This window comes from Rattus rattus, chromosome 4, assembly GCF_011064425.1.
Source record: "Rattus rattus isolate New Zealand chromosome 4, Rrattus_CSIRO_v1, whole genome shotgun sequence".
NCBI classification, from domain to species: Eukaryota; Metazoa; Chordata; class Mammalia; order Rodentia; family Muridae; genus Rattus; species Rattus rattus.
In genome coordinates this window covers 137,586,635-137,610,191 of record NC_046157.1, presented here as the reverse complement: position 1 = coordinate 137,610,191, position 23,557 = coordinate 137,586,635, and the positions used below count along the sequence as shown (strand labels likewise).

The 23,557-nt window shown below is 40.9% G+C and overlaps 1 protein-coding gene across 1 annotated transcript in view; it reads left to right on the top strand.

The window, feature by feature from the left end:
* The window catches only part of Dytn (dystrotelin), a 60,822-nt gene that overhangs the window by 25,816 nt on the left and 11,449 nt on the right, over positions 1 to 23,557 (top strand). The window contains exons 10-12 of the mRNA XM_032899561.1: positions 11,429 to 11,571; positions 15,502 to 15,574; positions 18,426 to 18,585. Of these exons, the coding sequence (XP_032755452.1) occupies positions 11,429 to 11,571; positions 15,502 to 15,574; positions 18,426 to 18,585 (376 nt within the window). The remainder of the gene's footprint in view (positions 1 to 11,428; positions 11,572 to 15,501; positions 15,575 to 18,425; positions 18,586 to 23,557) is intronic.

The following is a 23,557-nucleotide window of genomic DNA, read 5'->3' as shown; positions in this document are numbered from 1 at the left end:
TGTGAGAGAGCTCTTCACACTTCAGTGTGGGTAAAACCAGACTTATGCTGTAGATGAGATTTCCCATTCTTCCATTCTCCTGCACTAAGTGGTAAAGGCGTCCCCAGTCATTTTCCTCCAAGTAATCATTACATTTGGTTCTGTCGTCTTGCTTTGCCTTTTGAGTCTCTACTCTGGAATGTATCCAAAGCTGGCTTTGAATTCACTGCGTGGCCCACGCCGGCTTCTTAACTAGCCACCCATTTTCTTTCACGTATTCCGTGCTGAAATTACAGATGTATTCCTACCACTCCTGATGCAAACTATAAATTTTTTTTGTGTGTGTGTATATATATATACACCCATGTGCTTTGGGGCACATCCACATGTCAATGTGGAGGAAATGAAAAACTTCAAAGTGTTATTCTCTACACATTGTCCACATTTTTTCCTAAAAAAAAAGGTTGTACCTATTTATTTGTGTGTGTTTGGGTGTTTTGTCTGCATATATTTCTGCGTGTCACATTCATGTCTGGTGCTCATGAAGTCTAGAAGAGGACATTGGATCCTGTGGAACTGGAGTTGCAGATGCTTTTGTGCTGCCAGGTTCTGAGACTTGAACCCAGGTGCTCTGGAAGAACCCAGTGCTCTTAACCATTTAGCCATTTCTCCAGTGCCCCCTACCCTAGTTTGAGATAGTTATCTCTCAACTGGCCTGAAACTTGCCAAGTAAAGTACTGGGTATCCAGCAAGCCCCAGCTCTGTCTCTCTCAGTGCTGGGATGAAGGTACATGCCACCTCACTGGGCTATTTAAATGAAGGGTTTGGGATTGACACTGAGATCCTAGTGTTTGCAAGGGAGCAGTCTACCTACTGAGGTTTTCCCCAACCCTACAAGTTATCATTTTGATAGCCTGCTCTCATCCTTCTCAGGATAGCCTCCTCTCATCCTTCTCAGGATAGCCTGCTCTCATCCTTCTCAGGATAGCCTGCTCTCATCCTTCTCTGGATAGCCTGCTCTCATCCTTCTCTGGATAGCCTGCTCTCATCCTTCTCTGGATCCTTCTCAGGATAGCCTGCTCTCATCCTTCTCGGGATAGCCTGCTCTCATCCTTCTCTGGATAGCCTGCTCTCATCCTTCTTGGGATAGCCTGCTCTCATCCTTCTTGGGATAGCCTGCTCTCATCCTTCTTGGGATAGCCTGCTCTCATCCTTCTTGGGATAGCCTGCTCTCATCCTTCTCAGAATAGCCTGCTCTCATCCTTCTCAGGATAGCCTGCTCTCATCCTTCTCAGGAGCATCATTGCTTGTCAGGGAGTGCATGTATGCTTAGAATCAGGGTGAAAGAAAATGCACCGTGCTGGAGTTTGCTAGGGGCTGAAACAGTTAGAGAGACCCAGCCTCATCCAGCAACACGTGTGACCTTTACTTTTCTGTGACTTACTTTCTTCACCCCATCACAGAAAGAGCCTGTCCTTCATTCTCTCAACATAATGCTTGTGAAGACAAGATAAACAGAAGGGGATTGCAAGGGCTGTGCAACACTAAAGCCATTTAAATCTTTGTATTATATCTGATCTACTCCGAGTACAATGAATGTGGTTAGTCTCCTAGATATTATGATGTAGTTTTCAGCATGGTCTGGGTATTCATGAACTCAGAAACTCTGACTGGTGACCAGTCTGGCAATGAATGTGCATGTTATAATTTCACAAATGTGATCGTAGGCAAAGATCCCTACTCCCTATTAAGCTGGCAGATCAGGGATGCTCATCTTCTACGGTAAGGGTTATTGCCAAGTGACAGCACTGGATTGGTTTAATAATTCAGCAAGCAATCTGCTCGAGAAGACGCCTCCTTCCTCCTGCTATAGATTCGCTTTACACATGACTGTGCCCATCAACAAGAATAACTTTTATTTATAAGAACATAATTGAAAGTGAGATGTCAGACATTACCCTTATTAAATATTTGGGGGGAAGTTCTCAAAAATGTAATAAAAAACAAAATTAAAGTGCCGAGGAAAAGAAGATGAAATCTCTTGCCTCTGCAGCTGATATAACCCCTTAGGAAACCAGAGGGACATAGCAGAAAACACTAGAATTAAGGCTTTGATTGACGGTGGAACATGAAAGAAATTTACATAAAATCGACAGCTTCTCATTCTCCTAGCGATAACCAGCTAGGAATTCATGAAACCCTCATTTATAATGTGCCTAATTTTACGGAGAAACTATGGGCAAGCTTAACAAAAAAATGAGATGCATAGAATAAAAATTATGGTAATTATTCATGATGCATTACATTTCAGCAGGTCATGTTGCCGTACTGCTCTCCATTTTCAACATTTGCATTATTCTCCCCTTAAATCACTTTGTTTTAATTAAAATATAATTTTACGGCTACAAAAAAAAATTTATGCCATGTCAGTAAGTACGGAAAACAAGACCTAAACACACACACAAAAGCATGCCAGATAGCTGAACGGGATGGCCTTCGCATAGACTAGGATAGAGTGAGTAGAAGTGGGTCACGGGCTTAGTTAAGAAGGGCACCAAAGGCTGTAGACTGGCTCAGAAATGTGCTGGCCTTGTTCACGGCCGTCCTGGGCAGGAGCTGCCTACAGTGGGAAGTTTGGGTTGTGCTGAAGCTCCCACAGCTGTCCTGCATCCCTGCAAACCCTGATGGGTGTGTCATCATAGGATCATTGTCCTTCTACCTAGGACTCCCTGAGATTAGCTTTGTTTTTGTAGAGGCCGGGCTGACTTCTCCCCGGTGATTACCAGTGAGGTTGAGTGTTTTTTTAACAGGCTCATTTAACATGATAGTCTCTTCTGTGCACCACCTGTCTGTGGTGGTCCAGCTCTGCGCTGCTTACGCTTTATACAGAATAGTAGCTTCTAGGCTGTCTCCTGCCCTGAGCGATTCATTTTATAATGCAGGAATTTGCACAGTGACGCTGATCCGCCATTCCCAATCATACACAGGTTCAGTGCTTACACATCCACCTACGGGCAAACTCTTATATGTAATCAATACGCGAGGTGCCACTGTAGTGCTAACAGGTGGGCAGAAGATAAAGGCCGTCCACGCGTGCCTCTCCACGCTGCCGCTGGGCTGGAGGTGGTTTTCGCTTTCTTGTTCCAGCTTCAAACTGTAAAACAATTCTCTTTCACATGGTCTATTCTGGACTGAGTGTTTCACACTTTTGTGCCTTTCAAAGTGGTTCCACAGCTGCAAACAGCCCTCTAGTGGAGTATTGAAGTATTTTCAGGGCTCCCAAAAAGCTGTGATGTCCCCTGATGAGATAACATGTGTGAGGTGAGCTTTATGAATAAAGCATTCCATGTAGTAAGGAAGTAACTCCTACCTGCGCCTGATCTCAGACTTTTTGTTCTTTCTCGTCTGAAGTTTATTTGTAAAAACAACATAGGACACTGGTCATCTACAAATAGTGTGTAGGTGGGTGTGTCACAGCAGTCCGTCTGTCTTCACATTGGCACGAGCCTTTTCTATGGGGCTTTCACAGGGGCCCGGGCACCCTTGGAAGCCTAAGCTGGAGTTGAAGGTTGGGCCTTAGCTGGAGCTGTGGCCTCTGTCTTGGTTTGAACTTTGGGCTTTGATTGGCAGAACTACGGGCTATGTAGCTTCGAATACTCTTCCCAAGCTTGGGGTGAGCCATGAAAACCAGATGGCTGAGTTTGCGGCTGGGGCCCTTTGGCATCTTGGGCTTGACGGCCGGAGGCTTCATGAGGACCTTGATAACCTCTGCCCATACACTCACAGCCTTTGCATTGTTGGTTTGCATCGTCTTCAGGCCTTTCTTGTTGTGCTTCTTGACAAAGGGCATGTTCCTCAGGAACTTGGGGTCAACCCCCTTAAGAAATTCATATCTCTGTGACTGGGGTTTCTTGATGCCATTTCTGTGCCATTTGCGGGACTGATTGTGTGTGGTGTGGTTCTTGGACTTGGTCATGTCTGCACGGTAAGCGTCTCTCAGCGTCTGGGACTAGAAGAGCCAGACACCTATTTTTTTTTAATTAATCGGTTATTTTACTTATTTACATTTCAAATGTTGCCCCCTTCCCGGTCTCCCCTCTGCAAACCCCCATCCCATCTCCCCTCCCCTCTGTCTCTAAGAGGGTGCTCTCCCACCGACCCACCCACTCCTGCCTGACCACTCTAGCATCCCCCGACACTGGGGCAACAAACCTCCACAAAACCAAGTGCCTCGCCTTCCATTGATACCGGATAAGGCCATCCTCTGCTACATATACAGCAGGAGCCATGGACCAGCCCATGTATACTTTTTTGTTGGTAGTTTAGTCCCTGGGAACTCTGAGAGGTCCAGTTAGTTGATATTGTTGTTCTTCCTACGGTGTTGCAATCCCTTTCAGCTCCTTCAGTCCTTCCCCTAACTCTTTTATTGGGGTCCCGAGCTCAGTCCAGTGGTTGGCTGTGAGTGTCTGCATCTGTCTTAGATGCTGGTGAAGCCTTTCAGAGGACAGCCATACCAGGCTCCAGTCTGGGAGCACTTCTTGGTACCAACAATAGTATCAAGGTTTGGTGTCTGCAGATGGGACCGATCTCCAGGTGGGGCAGTCTCTGAATGGCCTTTCCTTCAGTCTCTGCTCCATTTTCTGTCCCTGCATTTCCTTTGGACAGGAACAATTCTGGGTTAAAATTTTGAGACGGGTGGGTGAGCCCATCCCTCAACTGAGGGCCATGCCTATCTACTGGAGGTGGTCTCTTCAGGCTCTCTCTTATGCTGCGTATTTCAGCTAATGTCATCCCCACTGGGTCCTGGGAACATCTTGTTTTCCTGACATCTGGGACTTTCTAGTGCTTCCCTCCCCAGTTCCCCATCCCCCACTGCTACATCTTTCTATTCATTCTTCTGACCCTCTGGACCTCTCTCCTGTCTCTTCCCATATCTGATCCTGCCCTCCCCCTCCTCTCTGCCTCCCAGGTCCCTCCCTCCCTCCACCACCCGTGGTTGTTCTGTTCCCTCTTCTAAGTAGGATTGAAGCATCCACATTTTGTTAAACTTCTTGTTAAACTTTATGTGGTCTGTGAGTTGTATCATGGATATTCTGAGCTTTGGGGCTAATATCCACTTATCAGTGAGTACATACCATGGGTGTTCATTTGGTTTGAGGTCTGGGTTACCTCACTCAGGACGATATATTCTAGTTCCATCCATTTGCCTGCAAAATTCATGATATCATCATTTTTAATAGCAGAGCCATTGTGTAAATGTACCACATTTTCTGTATTCATTCTTATGTTGAGGGACATCTGGGTTGTTTCCAGCTTCTGGCTATTATAAATAAGGCTGTTATGATCATAGTGGAGTAGGTGCCCTTGTTATATGTTGGAGCATATTTTAGATATATGCCTCGGAATGGTATAGCTGGGTCTTCAGGTAGAACTATTTCCAATTTTCTGAAGAACTGCCAGATTGTTTTCCAAAGTGGTTGTATCAGCTTGCAATCCCACCAGCAATGGAGGAGTGTTCCTCTTTCTCCACATCCTTGCCAGCATCTGCTGTTGCCTGAGTTTTTTATCTTAGCCATTCTGATGGATGTGAGGTGGAATCTCAGGGTCATTTTAATTTGTATTTCACTGATGACTACAGATGGTGAACATTTCTTTAGGTACTTCTTGGCCATTCAAGATTCCACACTTGAGTATTCTTTGTTTAGATCTGTACCCCCATTTTATAGGGTTATTTGGTTTTCTCAAGTCTAACTTTTTAAGTTCTTTGTATATTTTGGATATTAACCCTCAATCAAATGTAGTGTTAGTGAAGATCTTTTCTCAATATATAGGTTGATGTTTTGTCTTATTGACAGTGTCCTTTGTCTTACAGAAGTTTTCAATTTTATGTGATCCCACTTGTCAATTATTGATCTTAGAGTATGAGTCATTGGTATTCTGTCCAGGAAAATTTCCCCTGTGCCAATGAGCTCAAGGCTCTTCCCCAATTTCTCTTCTATTAGATTCAATGTATCTGGCTTTATGTCATGGTCCTTGATCCACTTGTTTCCTACAAGGAGATAAAAATGGATCGATTTGCATTCTTCTACATGCCGACCAACAGTTGAACCAGCACCCTTTGTTGAAAATGCTGTCTTTTTTCCACTGTATGGTTTTGGCTTCTTTGTCAAAGATCAAGTGGCCACAGGTGTGTGGGTTTATTTCTGCGTCTTCAATTCTATTCCATTGATTTACCTGACTGTCTGTACCAATACCATACAGTTTTTATCACTTTTGCTTTGTAATACGGCTTGAGGTCAGGGATGGAGATTCCCTGAGAAGTTCTTTTATTGTTGAGAATTATTTTCAATATCCTGGGTTTTTTGTTATTCTAGATGAATTTGAAAATTGCTCTTTCTATCTCCGTGAAGAAATGAGTCAGGATTTTGATAATGGGTATTGCATTGAATCCATAGATTACTTTTGGTAAGATGGCCATTTTTACTATAATTAATCCTGCCATCCATTAGCATGGGAAATCTTTTCATCTTCTGAAGTCTTCTTCAACTTCTTTCTTCAGAAACTTGAAGTTCTTGTCATACAGATCTTTTACTTGCTTGGTTAGAGTCACACCAAGATATTTAATATTATTTGTGACTATTGTGAACAGTGTTGTTTCCTTAATTTCTTTGTCAGCCCATTTATCCTTTGTGCAGAGAAAGGCTACTGCTTTGAGTGAATTTTATGTCCAGCCAGTTTGCTTGCTGTCTATCAACTGGTAAAATTTTTGGGATTGCTTATATATATGATCATATCATCCACAAATAGTGATATATTGACTTCTTCCTTTCCAATTTGTATCCCTTTGACCTCCTTTTGTTGTCTAATTGCTCAGTCTAGGATTTTGAGTACTATACTGAATAGGTAGGGAGAGAGTGGGCAGCCTTGTCTAGTCCCTGATTTTAGGGATATTGTTTCACGTTTTCCTCCATTTAGTTTGATGTTAGCTATTGGTTTGCTGTATGTTGCTTTTACTATGTTTAGGTATGGGCCTTGAATTCCTGATCTTTCCAAGACTTTTTAACATAAAAAAAGTGTTGTATTTTGTCAAAGACTTTTCCAGTGTCTAATGAGATGATCATGTGGTTTTTTTTTATTTGATTTGTTTATATAGTGGATTACGTTGATAGATTTCTGTACATTGAACCATCCCTGCATCCCTGGGATGATGCCTACTTGATTGTGGATCATTTTGATGTGTTCATGGATTCAGTTTTGAGAATTTTACTGAGTATTTTTGCATCAATGTTCATAAGGGAAATTGGTCTGTAGTTCTCTTTCTTTGTTGGATCTTTGTGTGGTTTAGTTACCAGTGGAACTGTAGTTTTATAGAATGAATTAAGTGGTGTTCCTTCTGTTTCTATTTTGTGGAATAGTTTGAGACGTATTTGTATTAGGTCTTCTTTGAAGGTCTGATATAGTTCTATACTAAAACCATCTGGTCCTGGGCTTTTTTTTTTTTTTTTTTTGGTTGGAAGACTTTTAATAACTGCTTCTATTTCCTTAGGAGTTATGGGGTTGTTTAACTGGTTTATCTGTTCCTGATTTAACTTCGGTACCTGGTATCTGTCTAGGAAATTGTCCATTTCCTGCAGATTTTCAAGTTTTGTTGAATATAGGCTTTTATAGTAATATCTGATGATTTTTTGAATTTCCTCTGAATCTGTGGTTATGTCTCCCTTTTCATTTCTGATTTTGTTCATTTGGATACTATCTCTTTGCCCTTTAGTTAGTTTGGCTAATTGATTTTCTCAAAGAACCAGCTCTTTGTTTTGTTGATTCTTTGTACAGTTCTCTGTTTCTGTTTGGTCGATTTCAGCCCTGAGTTTGATTATTTCCTGCTTTCTACTCCTTTTGGGTGTATTTGGTTCCTTTTGTGCTAGAGTTCTTAGATGTGCTGTTAAGCTGCTAGTGTAGGATCTTTCCACTTTCTTTATGAAGGCACTGAGAGCCACGAGTTTCCCTCTTAGCACTGCTGTCATTGTGTCCCATAAGTCTGAGTGTGCTATACCTTCATTTATGTTACATTTTAGAAAGTCTTTAATTTTTTTATTTCTTCTCTGTCCAAGTTATCACTGAGTAGAGAGTTATTCACCTTCCATGTTATGTGGGCTTTCTGTTGTTTTTGTTGTTATTGAGGACCAGCCTTAGTCTGTGGTGATATGATAGGATGCATGGGATTAATTCATTCTTCTTCTATGTGTTGAGTCTTGTTTTGCGTCTGATCATATGGTTAATTTTGGAGATGGTACAATGAGGTGCTGAAAAGAAGGTATTCTTTTGTTTTAGGGTGAAATGTTCTGTATATATCTGTTAAATCCATTTGGTTCATAACTTCTGTTAGTTTCATTGTGTCTCTGTTTAATTTCTGTTTCCATAATCTTTCCACTGGTGAGAGTGGGGTGTTGAAATCTCTCTCTATTGTTGTGTGAGGTTTAGTGTGTGCTTTAAGCTTTAATGGTAACATTTCTTTTACAAATGTAGGTGCCCTTGCATTTGGGGCATAAATGTTCAGAATTGAGGGTTCATCTTGCTGGATTTTTCCTTTGATGAGTATGAAGTGTCCTTCTCCATCTCTTCTGATAACTTTTGGTTGAAAGTTTATTTTATTGGATATTAGAATGGCTACTCCAGCTTGTTTCTTAGGACAATTTGCTTGGAAATTCTTTTTTCAGCCTTTTACTCTGTAGTAGTGTCTGTCTCTGTCCTCTTTCTCTGTCTGTATCCAGTATTTTAGTCTATGCCTTTTTATTGGGGATTGAGTCCATTGATATTGAGAAATATTAAAGACCAATGATTGTTGCTTCCTGTTATTTTTGTTGGTAGAGTTAGTATTATGTTTGTATGGTTCTCTTCTTTTGGGTTTATTGTGAGAAGATTAATTTCTTGTTTTTTTTCCCTTGGGTGTAGTTTCCCTCCTTGTGTTGGAGTTTTCCATCTACTATCCTCTATAGTGCTGGTTTAGTGGAAAGATATTATGTAAATTTGGTTTCGTCATGGGTATCTTGCTTTCTCCATCTATGGAAATTGAGAATTTTGTTGGGCATAGTAAACCTAAACTGGCATTTCTGTTCTCCTACAGTCAGTATGACATCTCCCCAAGATCTCTTCTGGCTTTTAGAGTCTCTGTTGAGAAGTCTGGTGTAATTCTGATAGGTCTGTGTTTATATGTTGCTTGAACTTTTTCCCTTACTGTTTTTAATATTCTCTCTTTGTTCTGTGCATTTGGTGTTTTGATTATCAGGTGATGGGAGGAATTTCTTTTCTGATCCAATCTATTTGGCATTCTGTAGGCTTCTTGTACATTTACAGGCAAATTTCTTTAGGTTAAGCAAATTTCTTCTATGATTTTGTTGAAGATGTTTACTGGCCCTTTACAAAAGATTACCAAATCTTCACTCTCTTTTATACCTATTATTCTTAGGTTTGGTCTTTTTATTGTGTCCTAAAGTTCCTGGATGTTTTGCACTTTCTTTGATTGTTGTATATGCTATCTTCTATGCCTGAGATTATCTCTTTTATTCTGTTGGTGATGCTTGCATCTGTGACTCTTGATCTCTTTCCTAGGTTTTCTATCTCCATAGTTGTCTCCTTTTGTGATTTCTTTATTGTTTCTATTTCTTTTTTTAGACCATGGATGGTTTTGTTCAATTCCTTCACCTGTTTCTGTTTTCCTTTATTTCTTTACAGGATTTATGTGTTTCCTCTTTAAGAGCTTCCAACTCTTTACCTGTGTTCTCCTGTATTTGTTTAAGGAAATTATTTATGTCCTCCTTAAGGTCCTCTATCATCTTCATGAGATGGGATCTTAGATCAGAATCTTGCTTTTCTGGTGTGTTAAGGTATCCAGGAGTTGCTTTGGTGGGAGAATTGGGTTCTGATGATGCCAAGTGGCCTTGGTTTCTGTTGCTCATGTTCTTGGGCTTGCCTCTCACCATCTGGTCATCTCTGGTGTTAACTAGTCTTGCTGTTTCTGACTGGAGCTTGTCCCTCCTATGAGCCTGGTTATGTTGGGCCTCCTTGTGTCAGGCTGTCTCTGGGCATGGGAGGGGATCTGGAGCACTTGATCTGTGAGCCTGCTTGTGTCAGCTTACTCTGGGTGTGGGTGGGGTGGGGTGCTAGAGCACAGGATATTGCCCCCCACCCCCGGACATAGTTGGAAACCAGAAGGAAGGCGTACCTCTGGCAGGGCAGGAGGTCCTGTGTCTTCTGGGCTGGGGGTGGGCAGATCCAAGTTAGAGTAGGTATTGGGACAGGGGGATAGGAGTTGAGATTCAACTTTGAGCTACTGGTACCAGAATTCCTGGGGTCAAGCTGTCTCTGGGTGTGGGTGGAGTGTGGAGGGAGCTGAGCCTCATCTCAAACTTCTAACCTCTAGACATATAAAAGAAAATGAATTTTGCTATTTAACGTGTGCTGTATATGGTATTTTGTTATAAATTTCAGAACTGAGACAATAGAATAATCCCAAAGTGTTAAAATTATCTGATGAGACAAGGATTGACTGTGCCACTCCGAAAACATGTTGCTCTCTCCAGCATTATACACCACTCCTTGCAGAAGTGGCTAGCTACAGAACAATTACTTTTCATATTTTCTCATTGTGTCTTAAAGTCATTATCACAGTCTACAAAAAGCAACAGAATTAATCTCTTTCTTAAATGTGAAGTCTTTGTGAGCAGACAATTCCCTGCTCTTTTAATGTTTTCTTCTTTTGCTCAACTGTAGTAACCAAAGATGGTAAAATGCTTCCAAAATAATTTTGAATAAAACTAAATGGAACTCTGTACAATCAAGTATTCCTGACCGTACAGTCATCTGTGCTCCTTCAGATATGACATAACAAGCACCCACCCATGCTTTGAATCCCTGGTCTCTGACCTGGACAAGATGACCCATGAATCATTATCATTGACTTTCTTAGTATTTTTATATCTAGATTGGCATGGAGAAGGGTACATGGAATTTCCATTTCCATTTTCAGCTGACTAACTCTCTACTAACTGGACAGTCTGCTGGAAAAGAACACAGAGGAGAAGTGGGAAGTGGGACCACACCATTGCTATTTGAAAAGACAATGACTTTGACATCTGACTTCATTAACATTTTCAATCAGAAAGGGGGATGGGGCTGGAGAGATAGTTCAGTCGTTAAGTGCTTGTTGCTTTTCCAGAAGACCCAAGTTCAATTCCCAGTACTCTCATTGGATAGCTCACAAGTACCTGTAATTTGAGCCTCAGGGCATCTTCTGGGCTCTTTGGGCACATATCAATGGCATACATGCCCACACATGTGAGTGCATGCACACACAAATAAATCTTTTAAAAATATTTTTTCAGAAAAAAAATTAATGTCATACTTAATCATTAAGAATTGCCCCAACATCTTACGGAAGTCTGCTTTCTAACAGGCTTTGCATTCAATATAAAGGCCCTAAAACCCCAGTGTATGCAAGCTCAGCCGGAGCAGTAGAAACAGCATCCACAGAACGCACCAGATTCCTGTGCCAAAGGTCATCACCTGCTCTGCAAGCAAATGGCAGCCCGCATCGCCAGCTGAGCCCAGAAGAGAGGGGAGCCAGAGAGAAGCAGAGCATCCACTCTGTAAGCAAGCATCAAGCCTTGTAAAACTAACTAGTCCCAGACCGATGTAATCCCAGACCGATGTAATCGATGAAAACTATGGAGCCATGTTTCCGATCATAAACTAGTACATGTTTCTGTTTGTCTTTTGAGACATGGTCTCTCTTTGCAGCCCAAACTGGACTAAAACCGGATCAACCCTGAGCTTCTGCCTCCAGAGTACCAGGAATACAGGTGTAAGCTACCATGCCCACTCTCTCCCTGGGCCATACAGTTGTTACATAAAATTTGGAAAAATAAGTAAAAAATGAAAATAATCTATGTGTACGCATCATTAACATTTCAATAAGCTTCACTCCCTTTGAATATTTTCATTTAGACCGTACTTTGAGATGTACTGATTAAACTGTCAAAGTGTCAATGTAAATTATATTGTGAACACTTTTCCATTGTCAGAATTCCTCAAAAACATCTGCATAGTTATTTAAATAGACAGAATGCTATTCATTTAACTCGCTTTTTTGACATTTAGGTTGCTTCCAATTTTTACTGTAATTTAAAATTTACTTTTAAAACTTCCTTTCATTATTCTTTATGTACAGTTTACCCTATTGTCTCCCTACAGTACATTTCCAAAGTAGGATTACCAAAAAAGGTTATTGAAAATATGCTTAAAGTTCATCACGCTTATTGTAAAATTGCCTTTCAGAAAGTTACGACAATTCATACACCCAGCAAATCCAACTCCTAGCTCACTGAAAGTTGGCTAAAGCTAAAATGAACTCTTGCCACATTTTAATTCTGCCAATTTACAAGAAAGTAAAATATCATTTCACTTGCTTTTATTTTTCTCAACTTGAGTGAAACAACCCTCCCCCCAAATACTTTAGAAGGCATTATATTTTGTCCCTCCCATCCACCCCCTCTGGAGTCTCACTTTGATATGTCACGATATTTGAACTCTGCCTCTTTCAGCTCGGCAGAAGAAAACCTTGCTTCCTTTGGAATGGAATGACTTGCTTTATGGATTTTTTTTCTTTCTAGTTTCTTATAGTCTCAGCTCTCCAGGAGAAAATCAAATGATTCCTTAAGTGTGTTTTATTTTTAGCATTCATGCTTATAACAGTGACTTATGCTTTTCCCTGACGGGGATTAAAAGAGGCCTGCTATGTCTCCCACCCTCCTTACTTGGTTCTAGTTTGTACTTTCTCTATTCAGTCTTAAGCTTGTAGTGCATTTGTGGTTTATTTAGAATGATTTTTGTAATACAAGCAAAGTGTGAGTCTGAAGTTTAAAATACGGTACCTACAATTGAAGTATGAGTGACATATTAAAAGTGGCACATATCCATACATATACAGCCACCCAATTAGACAAGATGGATGAAGCAAAGAAGTGCAGGCCGACAGGAGCCGGATGTAGATCTCTCCTGAGAGACACAGCCAGAATACAGCAAATACAGAAGCGAATGTCAGCAGCAAACCACTGAACTGAGAATAGGACCCCCGTTGAAGGAATCAGAGAAAGAACTGGAAGAGCTTGAAGGGGCTCGAGACCCCTTATGAACAACAATGCCAAGCAACTAGAGCTTCCAGGGACTAAGCCACTACCTAAAGACTATACATGGACTGACCCTGGACTCTGACCTCATAGGTAGCAATGAATATCCTAGTAAGAGCACCAGTGGAAGGGGAAGCCCTGGGTCCTGCTAAGACTGAACCCCCAGTGAACTAGATTGTTGGGGGGAGGGCGGCAATGGGGGGAGGATGGTGAGGGGAACACCCATAAAGAAGGGGAGGGGGAGGGATTAGGGGGATGTTTGCCTGGAAACCGGGAAAGGGAATAACATTCGAAATGTATATAAGAAATATTCAAGTTAATAAAAAAAAAGTGGCACATATTTAATTGGTACCACCGTGGAGTGTATGCACAGATATACGCCCATGAAATCATGACCACCATCCTGGCCATAAAATGCCCAACATCTGTCCATCATCTCCTAAAGCTTCCTCTCACCCCTATTACTGTTATTGTTCTTGGATGGGTTGCTATTACTAGTATGGGAGATAAGAATGTGTAACATTAAACGCTACTCTCTGATGATGGGGCGGATGTCTAGGACTTATTTACTTTACATGAGAACAACTCTGGCCCATATACTACCACCCGCCCATTTCTTCCAATTTTTTGTTATTTTTTATGCTGCTGTGAAATAATTATTCTTCTAGAAGAATATCAAAAAGTTCATCACTGAGGTAGTCTGATCTTCAGGGGGCCATCAGGGGGTGATTATTTATAACATTTTTAATAACTTTAGTAATCAAGGGAAAAGATTAGTTTCTAGAAGACAGCTGTGCTAAGTAGAACCATGCTGGAGAGTGAGCGGTGTACCCACCAGTGCTTGGAAAGGCTTGGAACCAGGTGTTTAGCTCCTTTCAGCCATAGGACCTCTGTCCCTAGTTTCCCAGGGGATGACCTGTTTGAGGCAGTCCTTTTCCTCTACATTTGTGTGTGAGGAGGTGTGTATACATGTATGTGTAGGCCTAACTCTTTTGAATTGACAACTCAAAAGCCTTTCACACATGTACAAGAAAGCCATACACTTTTATTTACTGCATCTAATTCTAAACAATTGGAAAATTGGAAACAACCTAAGGTGCCCAGAAAGTGGTTCAGTGGAACAAGGCACTTGCCGTATAAGCTAGACAGCCTGAGTTCAATCCCAGGAGCCGGTCTTCTGACCTCCACACAAGCACTGTGCACACATGCCCCATTCTCTGTAAGTAATAAAAAAATTAATCAATAATAAAAGTTTTTGAAATTAAAAAGCATTAATTCTTTAATGGAGAATGACCCAATAAACTTTGGTATCTAGCCTGTGAACATCATTGTATATTTACATACAGAAACCTAAAATGTTTATCAATTACAGAAAAAAATGTTTTATATGATAATATAGATGGAAAAAATCTTCACAGTTTTTTACATTAAAAGCATAAAGGTCATTACTGTAAAGCTATGCTTGAATATTTAAATGAAGATAACGGCCTGTCACTCAGAAGCAACAGTGTCTACACCAACAAGAAAGGTGACTGCACATGTGTGTGTAACTCACTCTCCTCTTTCTGTGGTCCCTTTGCTTTTCTACCCCTGTGCCCACCTTTGATCATCTAAACAGTGTTTCTCTGGGCCCAGGCCCTCTCTGTGTCACTTGCAAGAGGAGAGGAAGCTTTAGAGTAAAGCCACAGTTGTCTAGAAGAGTAAAATGGGGAAATCCATGTCTTGACCATGGGTGGAAGTTGAACCAAGCTGAGCTGGGTCGCCAGAAATCCTCATGTGGCAGCTCAGGAAGCAGAGTGTGACATGAGAAAATTCAGTGAGGAAATCCTAAAGAAGAGTAGAGCCACCCTCATTCATTCAAAAGACTTGGGGAATTCAAAGGGAAGTAATGACTGTCAGGAGACATCCAGGTAGGAGGCAATGAGCAAAGATGAAGCAAAGCATTGAAGGAAAGGGAAGAAGCTTAGATCAAAGACAGAAAAGGACCAAGCATGTTCTGTGGATGACTCTGGAAGTAGCTGTTCAGAGAGGCAGCTAATGGGGGCAGAAGACTGTTGTAACTTACCCTTTACACTTTAGTATTTTACAGTATATATGAACATATTATAGTGTAGTAATATTCATATATAATTAACTTTGTAAATTAGGCTGCACAACTATACTTTTCATAAATTAATCTTTGCATCATTGTTCTTAGACATAAATCTAAACATCAGCAAGTTTGTAAAATGTTGTATTTTATTTTGAAAAACAATACATCATTATCATGCCCATATGACAGTTTTTTAAATGTGCTTAAGTTCAAACTAAAAAACTCATCTTCCCAATTTCTTGCTTCTCTAGACCATAGTCAACATTAAAAATGAGCTGTGGAGGACTCGTGACTCTGTCAACGCTCTGCACAGAGAAAGAAGGTAAGAGCCACATGCAGACATCTGAGAAGACAGGAGCCCCGTGTTGATATGTGACAGTGGCTGAAACAAGCCAGAAGCTCTGCCCTGAGCTTTTATAGAGACATTTCTGTAGAAAAAATGAAGCCCCCCTTTTTTATTGGAAGAAATTATTTAAGTAAGGAAATCCTATATTTCAATATGAAGTTTTTTCAAAGGCAGCTTAATGTTGAGTGAGTAGTGAGGCATAACAAATATCATCTAACTGGGTATAGAACAGTTTTATCCTTGATCCCATTACTTGAAAGGAGGGTAAGAGGGGCTGTGTAGATGTCTCAATTGACAACATACTTGCCACATAAGCATGCTGACCTGATTTTGATCCTTAGGACCTGCTTGTTGGAAGGAGAGAATTGACTCCTGCAAGTTGCCTATGACTTCCATATGCTCACCACACACACACACACACACACACACACACACACACACACACACACACAGGCATAGAGTTGCATGCCTTTAATTCCAGCACTCAGGAACAGAGGCAGGTGCATCTCCGTAAGGTTGAGGCCAGTCTGGTCTACACCAGGGCTACATAGTGAGACTCTGTCTCAAAATAAATAAATAAAAAAAATCTTGTAGTTTTTCAAAAATAATTTTAAAGCTATGTTATTCCGTGTATGTAATCCATATCTGCTGCATATACCATTTGTAACCTAATAAAATATTTATCACTACAAAACGCACAAAAGTATCAGACAGATTTAATTAACGAAATGAAAACCAGAGGCTCCATTTTGGCTGTGTGCATCAGCGTTTTTATTGATGGTTTGTATGAAACTGTACACAGCACACAGCTCAGATGTATGTGTGATGTGGTATAAAAGGCACCGATAATAGGTTGAACTTAGGATCACTAACATTTAATTCCTGAAACAGTAGAATAATCACTAAAGACATAACTTCAAGGGATTGAAAAGAATCCAAACAGCTGGAGGCCCAGGCTCTCAGGAAACAGCAGAAGCGGCCTGTGGTAGACAGTAAGCTTAGTAACAGACAGCATGAAGTCCCTGGTGACAGGGCCCTGACTACATCTCTGATCAGACATTGGAAGAGTGTCATCCAATTGTTAGTGACAACTCCTTAGTCTTCAGTATCTGGGGACTCAATGACATTGTGTTTCACTACACAGCATGTGCCCTTTCTGGGAGCATTCGGACCCCTTCCAAGGCCTCACACACAGAATTCAGGGTGCTTAGTAATAGAAAGCAAATAGGAAACTTTAAAAGGGCAGATCCTAGGTCATGTGGAAGGAATTATTTCTCAGGTGATATGAACTTGGTATCATAGATTTGCTTGGAAAGCAGCAGGGTTCAAACTCCTGGAAATACTTGTGCCAGGTAAATTATAGCTAGTAGGAACACTTTATGAGAATTCTCCCCATAAAATAAAAACTGGAGAGCCAGGTGTACTGGCACATGCCTTTAATTCCAGCACTCCTGAGAGGCAAGGAGATCTCTTGAGTTCAAAGCCAACCTGGTCTACTTAGGGAGTTCTAGGCAGCTACATGGTGAGATCTTGTTAAACAAAATAAAACAAAACAAACAACAAAAAAAAAGAAAGAAAGAAAACTGTTTCTGATAAGGCTTGGCTTGGTTTCCCCTGGGCTATTGAAGAATGAGGATACTTCAGCTGTCTAAACATGGTGGATAGGCCAGAAAGGAGGAAAGGATGTAAGGTTTGGACCACTTGGGGCAAAAAGAGAGATTGTCAGTCATGCTTAGTGAAACACAACACTGTGATATTGACAGCCTTTCTACACACCTCTGAGTTATGTAACCCCTGGACTGACTCCGTTTTGAAAAACCCACTATATAAAATGCTTGGCACTCTAACTATAATTAGGATTTTTGGGTCAGGCTTCCTTGTGACTAGAGGTTTAAAGGTGACTATTTAATGACACCTGCTTTGTGTGAGAGCTCAAACTTTATTTCAAGATCTTTTCCAGGCATTGTGACACTTAGGAATTTCAAATGCTCTGATATGGAAGAATGTCACTGTTTACCATAAATGTTAAAATGCCGATAGGACTGGTTAAGAACAAGATCATGTTAATTGCATACCTACTATGTGACAGGACCAGAGAATGTGGTGATGGAGTTTCCAGAATTGGAAAACAACGTGCAATAAAATAATTTAGTAATATATAAATAAAACAGGAAGTATATGAGTGTGTAAGCTCAGAAATTAAGGCTGGAGACTAGATAAAAACCTGAAATCTCACATTACCGAATTTAAAAGCAACTAGACATAGAGAAAAAGTATACAGAAAAATCAAGAAGAAAAGCATCTAAACAGGGCCAGAAAGAGGTTGGAGTTCTGCCTTGTAGGGAGGTAAAAGGGAAGTCAAGGAAAGCCTTAATGTGTTAGCATAGATTGCAAGGAGGTGACTGAAGCTATAACCTAGAGGGGCAAAAGACTCAAGGGACGAGTATAAACGAACAGATCTGTGATTCATGGGCTGTATACTTCTCTGTGGTCTCCATGCTAAGTGAATTGCCTTCACAAATGGGGTATTTCTAGACACAGTACTGAATAAGGGCAATATGTAAATGTAAGTCAGTGCTAAACCATGTTGTCAAGTAATCCAACAGGCCTGGTGAGTTTAATATCCCTAAAGATGTTAAAGCTGGGGAGATAGTCGTAAGACATATGTAATGAACACAAAAGGTATCTGCCCACAGACACAGCAGCAAGTGGTGGTGATGGAGTGACAGGGTAGTCAAAGCACAGGCTGCCCACCAGGAGGACCTGGGAAGCTCTCACTGGACTGTAGGTGTGAGTCTGCTCTTACACAAACCTGTTTCCATTCCAGGTTCCTTAGAAAACAGTTGCAAAGATACAAGCACACATTGCAAGGCACACACACCTTACAGGAAAACCAGAACTGCAGATTTGAAACAAAGATTCGGGAGCTCACAATCAACCAAGATAACCTGTGGACCAAGCTACAACAGATGAGACGAGACTTACAGGTACAAATGGGAGGTCTACTGTCTGTCTGGACTACCTAGAAGTCTAACCTCAAGTATCCCTGCCCTGGCCAAAAAAGGGCTGCTTTCCAAAGTCTCACACATCGCTTGGACCAGCCTCTTCCCCTCCACTCCCCTCCATCTCCCCAAATCTGCTCCCACTTCCACCCACTAAGCTCTACACTCTTCCAGACCGCAGCCTTGCTACACAGGGGAAATGGTAGAGCAAAGCGCTCCCGTCAAAGTGCTCCCGTCAAAGTGCTCCGGCATAGCATTTGGCCTTAGATCTCTTTGTACATTGTTAAAAGGTGTTGAGGACTTCCCTAGAATGCTTTATCTCTGTAAGCTATATCTGTTGCTATTTTATCCTGTCAATAACAACAACAACAACAACAAAGACTGAGAAGTGTTTCAAAAGCATATTCATAACTGAGATATAAAATTGGTCAATATATATATATATACATATATAGAATATTTTCAAGCAATAACTGGATATTTTTAGAGCCTGGGAGAGGGTCGATGATTTGTGTACTTGGTTAAACCTCTAGAATGTGGGACTTTATGAAAGCAGAACTTTCCTTGCTGTAAGCAATCTTTTAGGAGAGGTTTACTTAAGTTGATTTGCATAAAGGTGCAGTTAAAAAAAAAGAAGAAAGAAATCTTGCTGTAGCCATTCACATAACTAAAGTATTATCCACTGATACAACATCAAACATAAAAAGCAATTGTTTTTGAAAGGGTAGGTGCATTATGAAATCTAAAGCCGTGTTTGTTTCATACTCGACTTTATTAAAATCCCAGTGTTCTCGCTGCTCTCTGAGTGGAACTATCCATGTTTCGTGTTGTAATATATATTGGCCACATGGTGAATATTGACTCACTGAGCTAGGCTGAGCCTCCTGGAGCCTGCCAATTTCATTATACAATATTATTTTTTGAGGAAAGGAAGATAAGAAGAAAAAAAACTCACATCCAGTCCCACCAGTTGTTGTCAGTGAAACATTTAAGAATTGAAAGGCTTGCCAGCTCACCCGTGGCAGATACAAGCTTTCTAAAATTTTAATTATCGCTTGAATCCTCGACTGTTATAAATGACCACAGAGTTAATCATTTTCTCTGCAGTGTCACATTCCTTTTCTTCTCCTCCTTCTCCCCCCAGAAAATTATTGCCTAATGTCCCAGTCTAACACAATCTGTCAGTCTTCCCTTGGCAGGAGAGCCGATGCCTGTGTTTCAGGGCGCATCTGAAATACTCTGTGGGTGCTTTCCATTTTGATACACACAACATTGAAAAGACAGATTATTAAGAAAATTTGGATCTTTTGCTATACCAGGAGACATTAAGTTAAGTTGTCTTCTTTTTGTTATTTATTTTATTACATCACAAATGCTCCCCTTCTCCTGTTACTCCCTCATAGAGTTCCTTTGCCTCTGAGAGGGTAGCCCTCCCCGCTTCCCCCCCCCCCCGCCCACCTCTATGGTGCATCAAGTCTCTGCAGGAGAGGTACATCCTGCCTCACTGAGGCCACACAAGGCAGCCCTCTGTTACATATGCGACAGGGGGCCTCAGACCAGCCCGTGTAGGCTCTTTGGTTGCTTCCTCGGTCTCTGGGAGCTCCCAGGCATCCAGGTTAGTTCACACTGTTGATCTTCCTGTGGTGTTGCCATCTCCTTAAGGGCCTTCAGCCCTTCCCATAACTCTTCCATAAGGGTCTCTGACCTCTGTCCATTGTTCGTCTGTGAGTATCTGCGTCTGTCTCAGTCAATTGCTGAAGAGAGCCTCTCAGAAGGCTGACATGCTAGGCTCCTGTCTGCAAGCTCACAACATAACATCGTTGATAGTCTGAGGCATTGGTGCTTGCACGTGGAATGGGTCTCAAAATAGGCAATCACCGGTTGGCCATTCCTTCTGCTCCATCTGTGTCCCCGCATTTCTTTTGGCGGGGGCCAATTTGAGGTCAAAGTTTTGTAGGTGGGTTAGTGGCACATCCCTCCACTGTGGGTCCTGTATGGCTACTGAAGGCGGTCTCTTCAGGTTCCAGATCCCCATTGTTGAGCATTTTGGTAAAGGTTACCCCTATTGACTCCTGGGAGCCTTTATCATCTTGGGTCTCTGGGACTTCATGGAGATCCATCCCTTACCACCCCGCTTCAGCAGCTGCATATTTCCATTCATTCTCCTGACCCTCTGCGACTCCCTCCTGTCTCTTCCCAAGCCTCCCCTCGCTCTCCACCCAGATCCCTCCTTCCCTCTACCTCCCATGACTATTTTGTGCCCTCTTCTAAGTGGGATTCAAGCATCCTCACTTGGGTCTTCCTTCTTGTTTAACTTCTTTGGGTCTGTGGGGCGTATTATCAGTATTCTGAACTGTTTGACTAATACCCACTTATGCGTTAGTATAAACCATGTATATTGTTTTAGTCTGGGTTACCTAACTCAGGATGATATTTTCTAGTTCCATCCATTTGCCTACAAAATTCGTGGTGTCCTTGTTTTTAATAACTGAATAGTATTCCATTGTGTAAATGCACCATATTTTCTGTATCCGTTCTCCGGCTGAAGGACATCTGGGTTGCTTCCTGTTTCTGGCTATTTCAAATAAAGCTGCTATGATTGTTTTTTTTTCTTTCAGTTTATATAGTGGATTATATTGATGGATTTTTGTATAATGAACCATCCCTGCATCAGTGAAATGAAGTCTACTTGATCATGTGGATGGCAGCTTTCATGTGTTCTTCGATTCAGTTTGCAAATATTTTCTTGAGTATTTTTGCATCAGTGTTCATAAGGGAAATTGATTTGAAATTCTGTCTTTGTTGAATCTTTGTGTGGTCTAGGTGTCAGGGTGACTGTGGCCTCATAGGATGAGTTTGGCAGTGTTTCCTCTGTTTCTATTTTGTGGAATAGTTTGAGGAATGTTGGTATTAGCTCTTCTTTGAAAGTCTGGTAGAATTCTGCACTAAAACCATCTGATCCAGGGCTGTTTGTTTGTTTGTTTGTTTGTTGCTTGGGGTTTTTTAATGGCTGCCTCTGTTTTCTTAGGGGTTATAGGACTATTCAGATGGTTCACCCAATCTTGATTAAGCTTTGGTAATTGGTATTTGTCTAGAAAATCATCCTTTCATTTAGATTTTCCAATTTTGTGGAGTACAGCCTTTTGAAGTAACACCTAATAATTCTTGGAATTTCCACAGTGTCTGTTCTTATCTCTCCCTTTTCATTCTTGATTTTGTTAATTTGGTTGCTGTCTCTCTGTCTTTTAGTTAGTGTGACAAAGAACTTGTCTATCTTGTTGATTTTCTCAAAGAACCAGCTCTTGGTTCTGTTGAGTCTTTGAATTGTTCTCTTTGTTTTTAATTGATTGATTTCAGCCCTGGGTTTGATTATTTCCTGCCATCTACCACTCCTGGATATGTTTGTTTCTTTTTCCCCTAGAGCCATCAGATGTACTTTTAATTCGTTAGTATGAGAAAGTTTCAATTTCTTTATGAGGGCACTAAGTGCTATGACCTTTCCTCTTAGCACTGCTTTCATAGTGTTCCATAAGTTTGGGTATCTGGTACCCTCATTTGCGTTGAATTCTACGAAGTCTTTCATTTCTTTGTGTCTTCCCTGACCCAGTGATAATTAAGTAGAGATCTGTTCAGTTTCCATGAATATGTAGGCTTTCTATTATTGTTGAAGTCCAGCTTTAAACCATGATCTGATAAGATGTACGGGGTTATTTCAATCTTCTTGTGTCTGTTAAGATTTTCTTTGTGATCACTTGTATGGTCAATTTTGGAGAAGGTTTAGTGAAATGCTGATAAGGTATGTTCTTTTGGTTCGGAGTGATATATGTTGGGTCTATTTGAATCATAACCTCTGTTAGTTTCATTATTTCTATGTTTAGTTTCTGTCTTGATGATCTCTCCATTGGTGAGAGTGAGGTGTAGAGATCTCCCATTATTAATGTGTGGGGTTCAATGTATGATTTAAGGTTTAGTAATGTTTCTTTGACAAATGTGACACCCTTCCATTTGGGGCATAGATGTTCAGAATTGATACATCCTCTTTGTAGGTTTTCCTTTGATGAATGTAAAGTGTCCTTCCCTGTCTCTTTTGATTACTTTCAGTTGGAAGTCTATTTTATTAGATATTAAAATGGCTACTCCAGCTTGTTTCTGGGGTCCATTTGCTTAGAAAACCTTTTCCCAACCCTTTATACTTAGGTAATGACTATCGTGTTGCTGAGATGTGCCTCTCATACACAGCAGAATGATGGACTCTGTTTACCCACCTATTTTGTTAGCCTGTGTCTTTTTACTGGGAAATTGAGTTCATTGATGCTAAGAGATATTAATGACAAAGGATTGTTACTTCCTGTTATTTTGATGTTGGTGGTGGTTGAAAGAGAGAGAGACAGAGAGAGAGTGTATTTCTCTTCTATTGTTTTTAATAGTGTGAAATTATTTATTTCCTGTGTTTTTCTGAAATAGCCTCATCAGGTTAGAGTTATCCACTGTAGGGCTTGGTTAATGAATAACTATTATTTGAATTTGGTTTTGTCATGGAATATCTTGTTTTCTCCATTTATGATGACTGAAGTTTTGTGGGTATAGTAGTCTGGGTCTCAAACTGCAAGACCTCTGCTCAGGCCTTCTAGCTTTCTAGTTTTAATCTCTGATGAGAAATTGGGTGTAATTCTGATAGGTTGGCCTTTATATATTACTTGGCCTTCTTCCCTTGCTGCTTTTAAAGTTCTTGCTTTGTTCTGTATATTTAGTATTTTGATTATTATATCACAGGAGGATTTTCTTCTCTGATCCAATCTGTTTGGTGTTCTACAGGCTTCTTGTATGTTTATGGGCATCTCTTTCCTTAGGTTAGGGAAAGTTTGTCTATGATTTTGTTGAAGATGTTTTTTGGGCCTTTAAACTAGGACTCCTCCTTCTCCTTCTTTCTCCTTCTTTTTTTCTTCCCTCTTCTCTC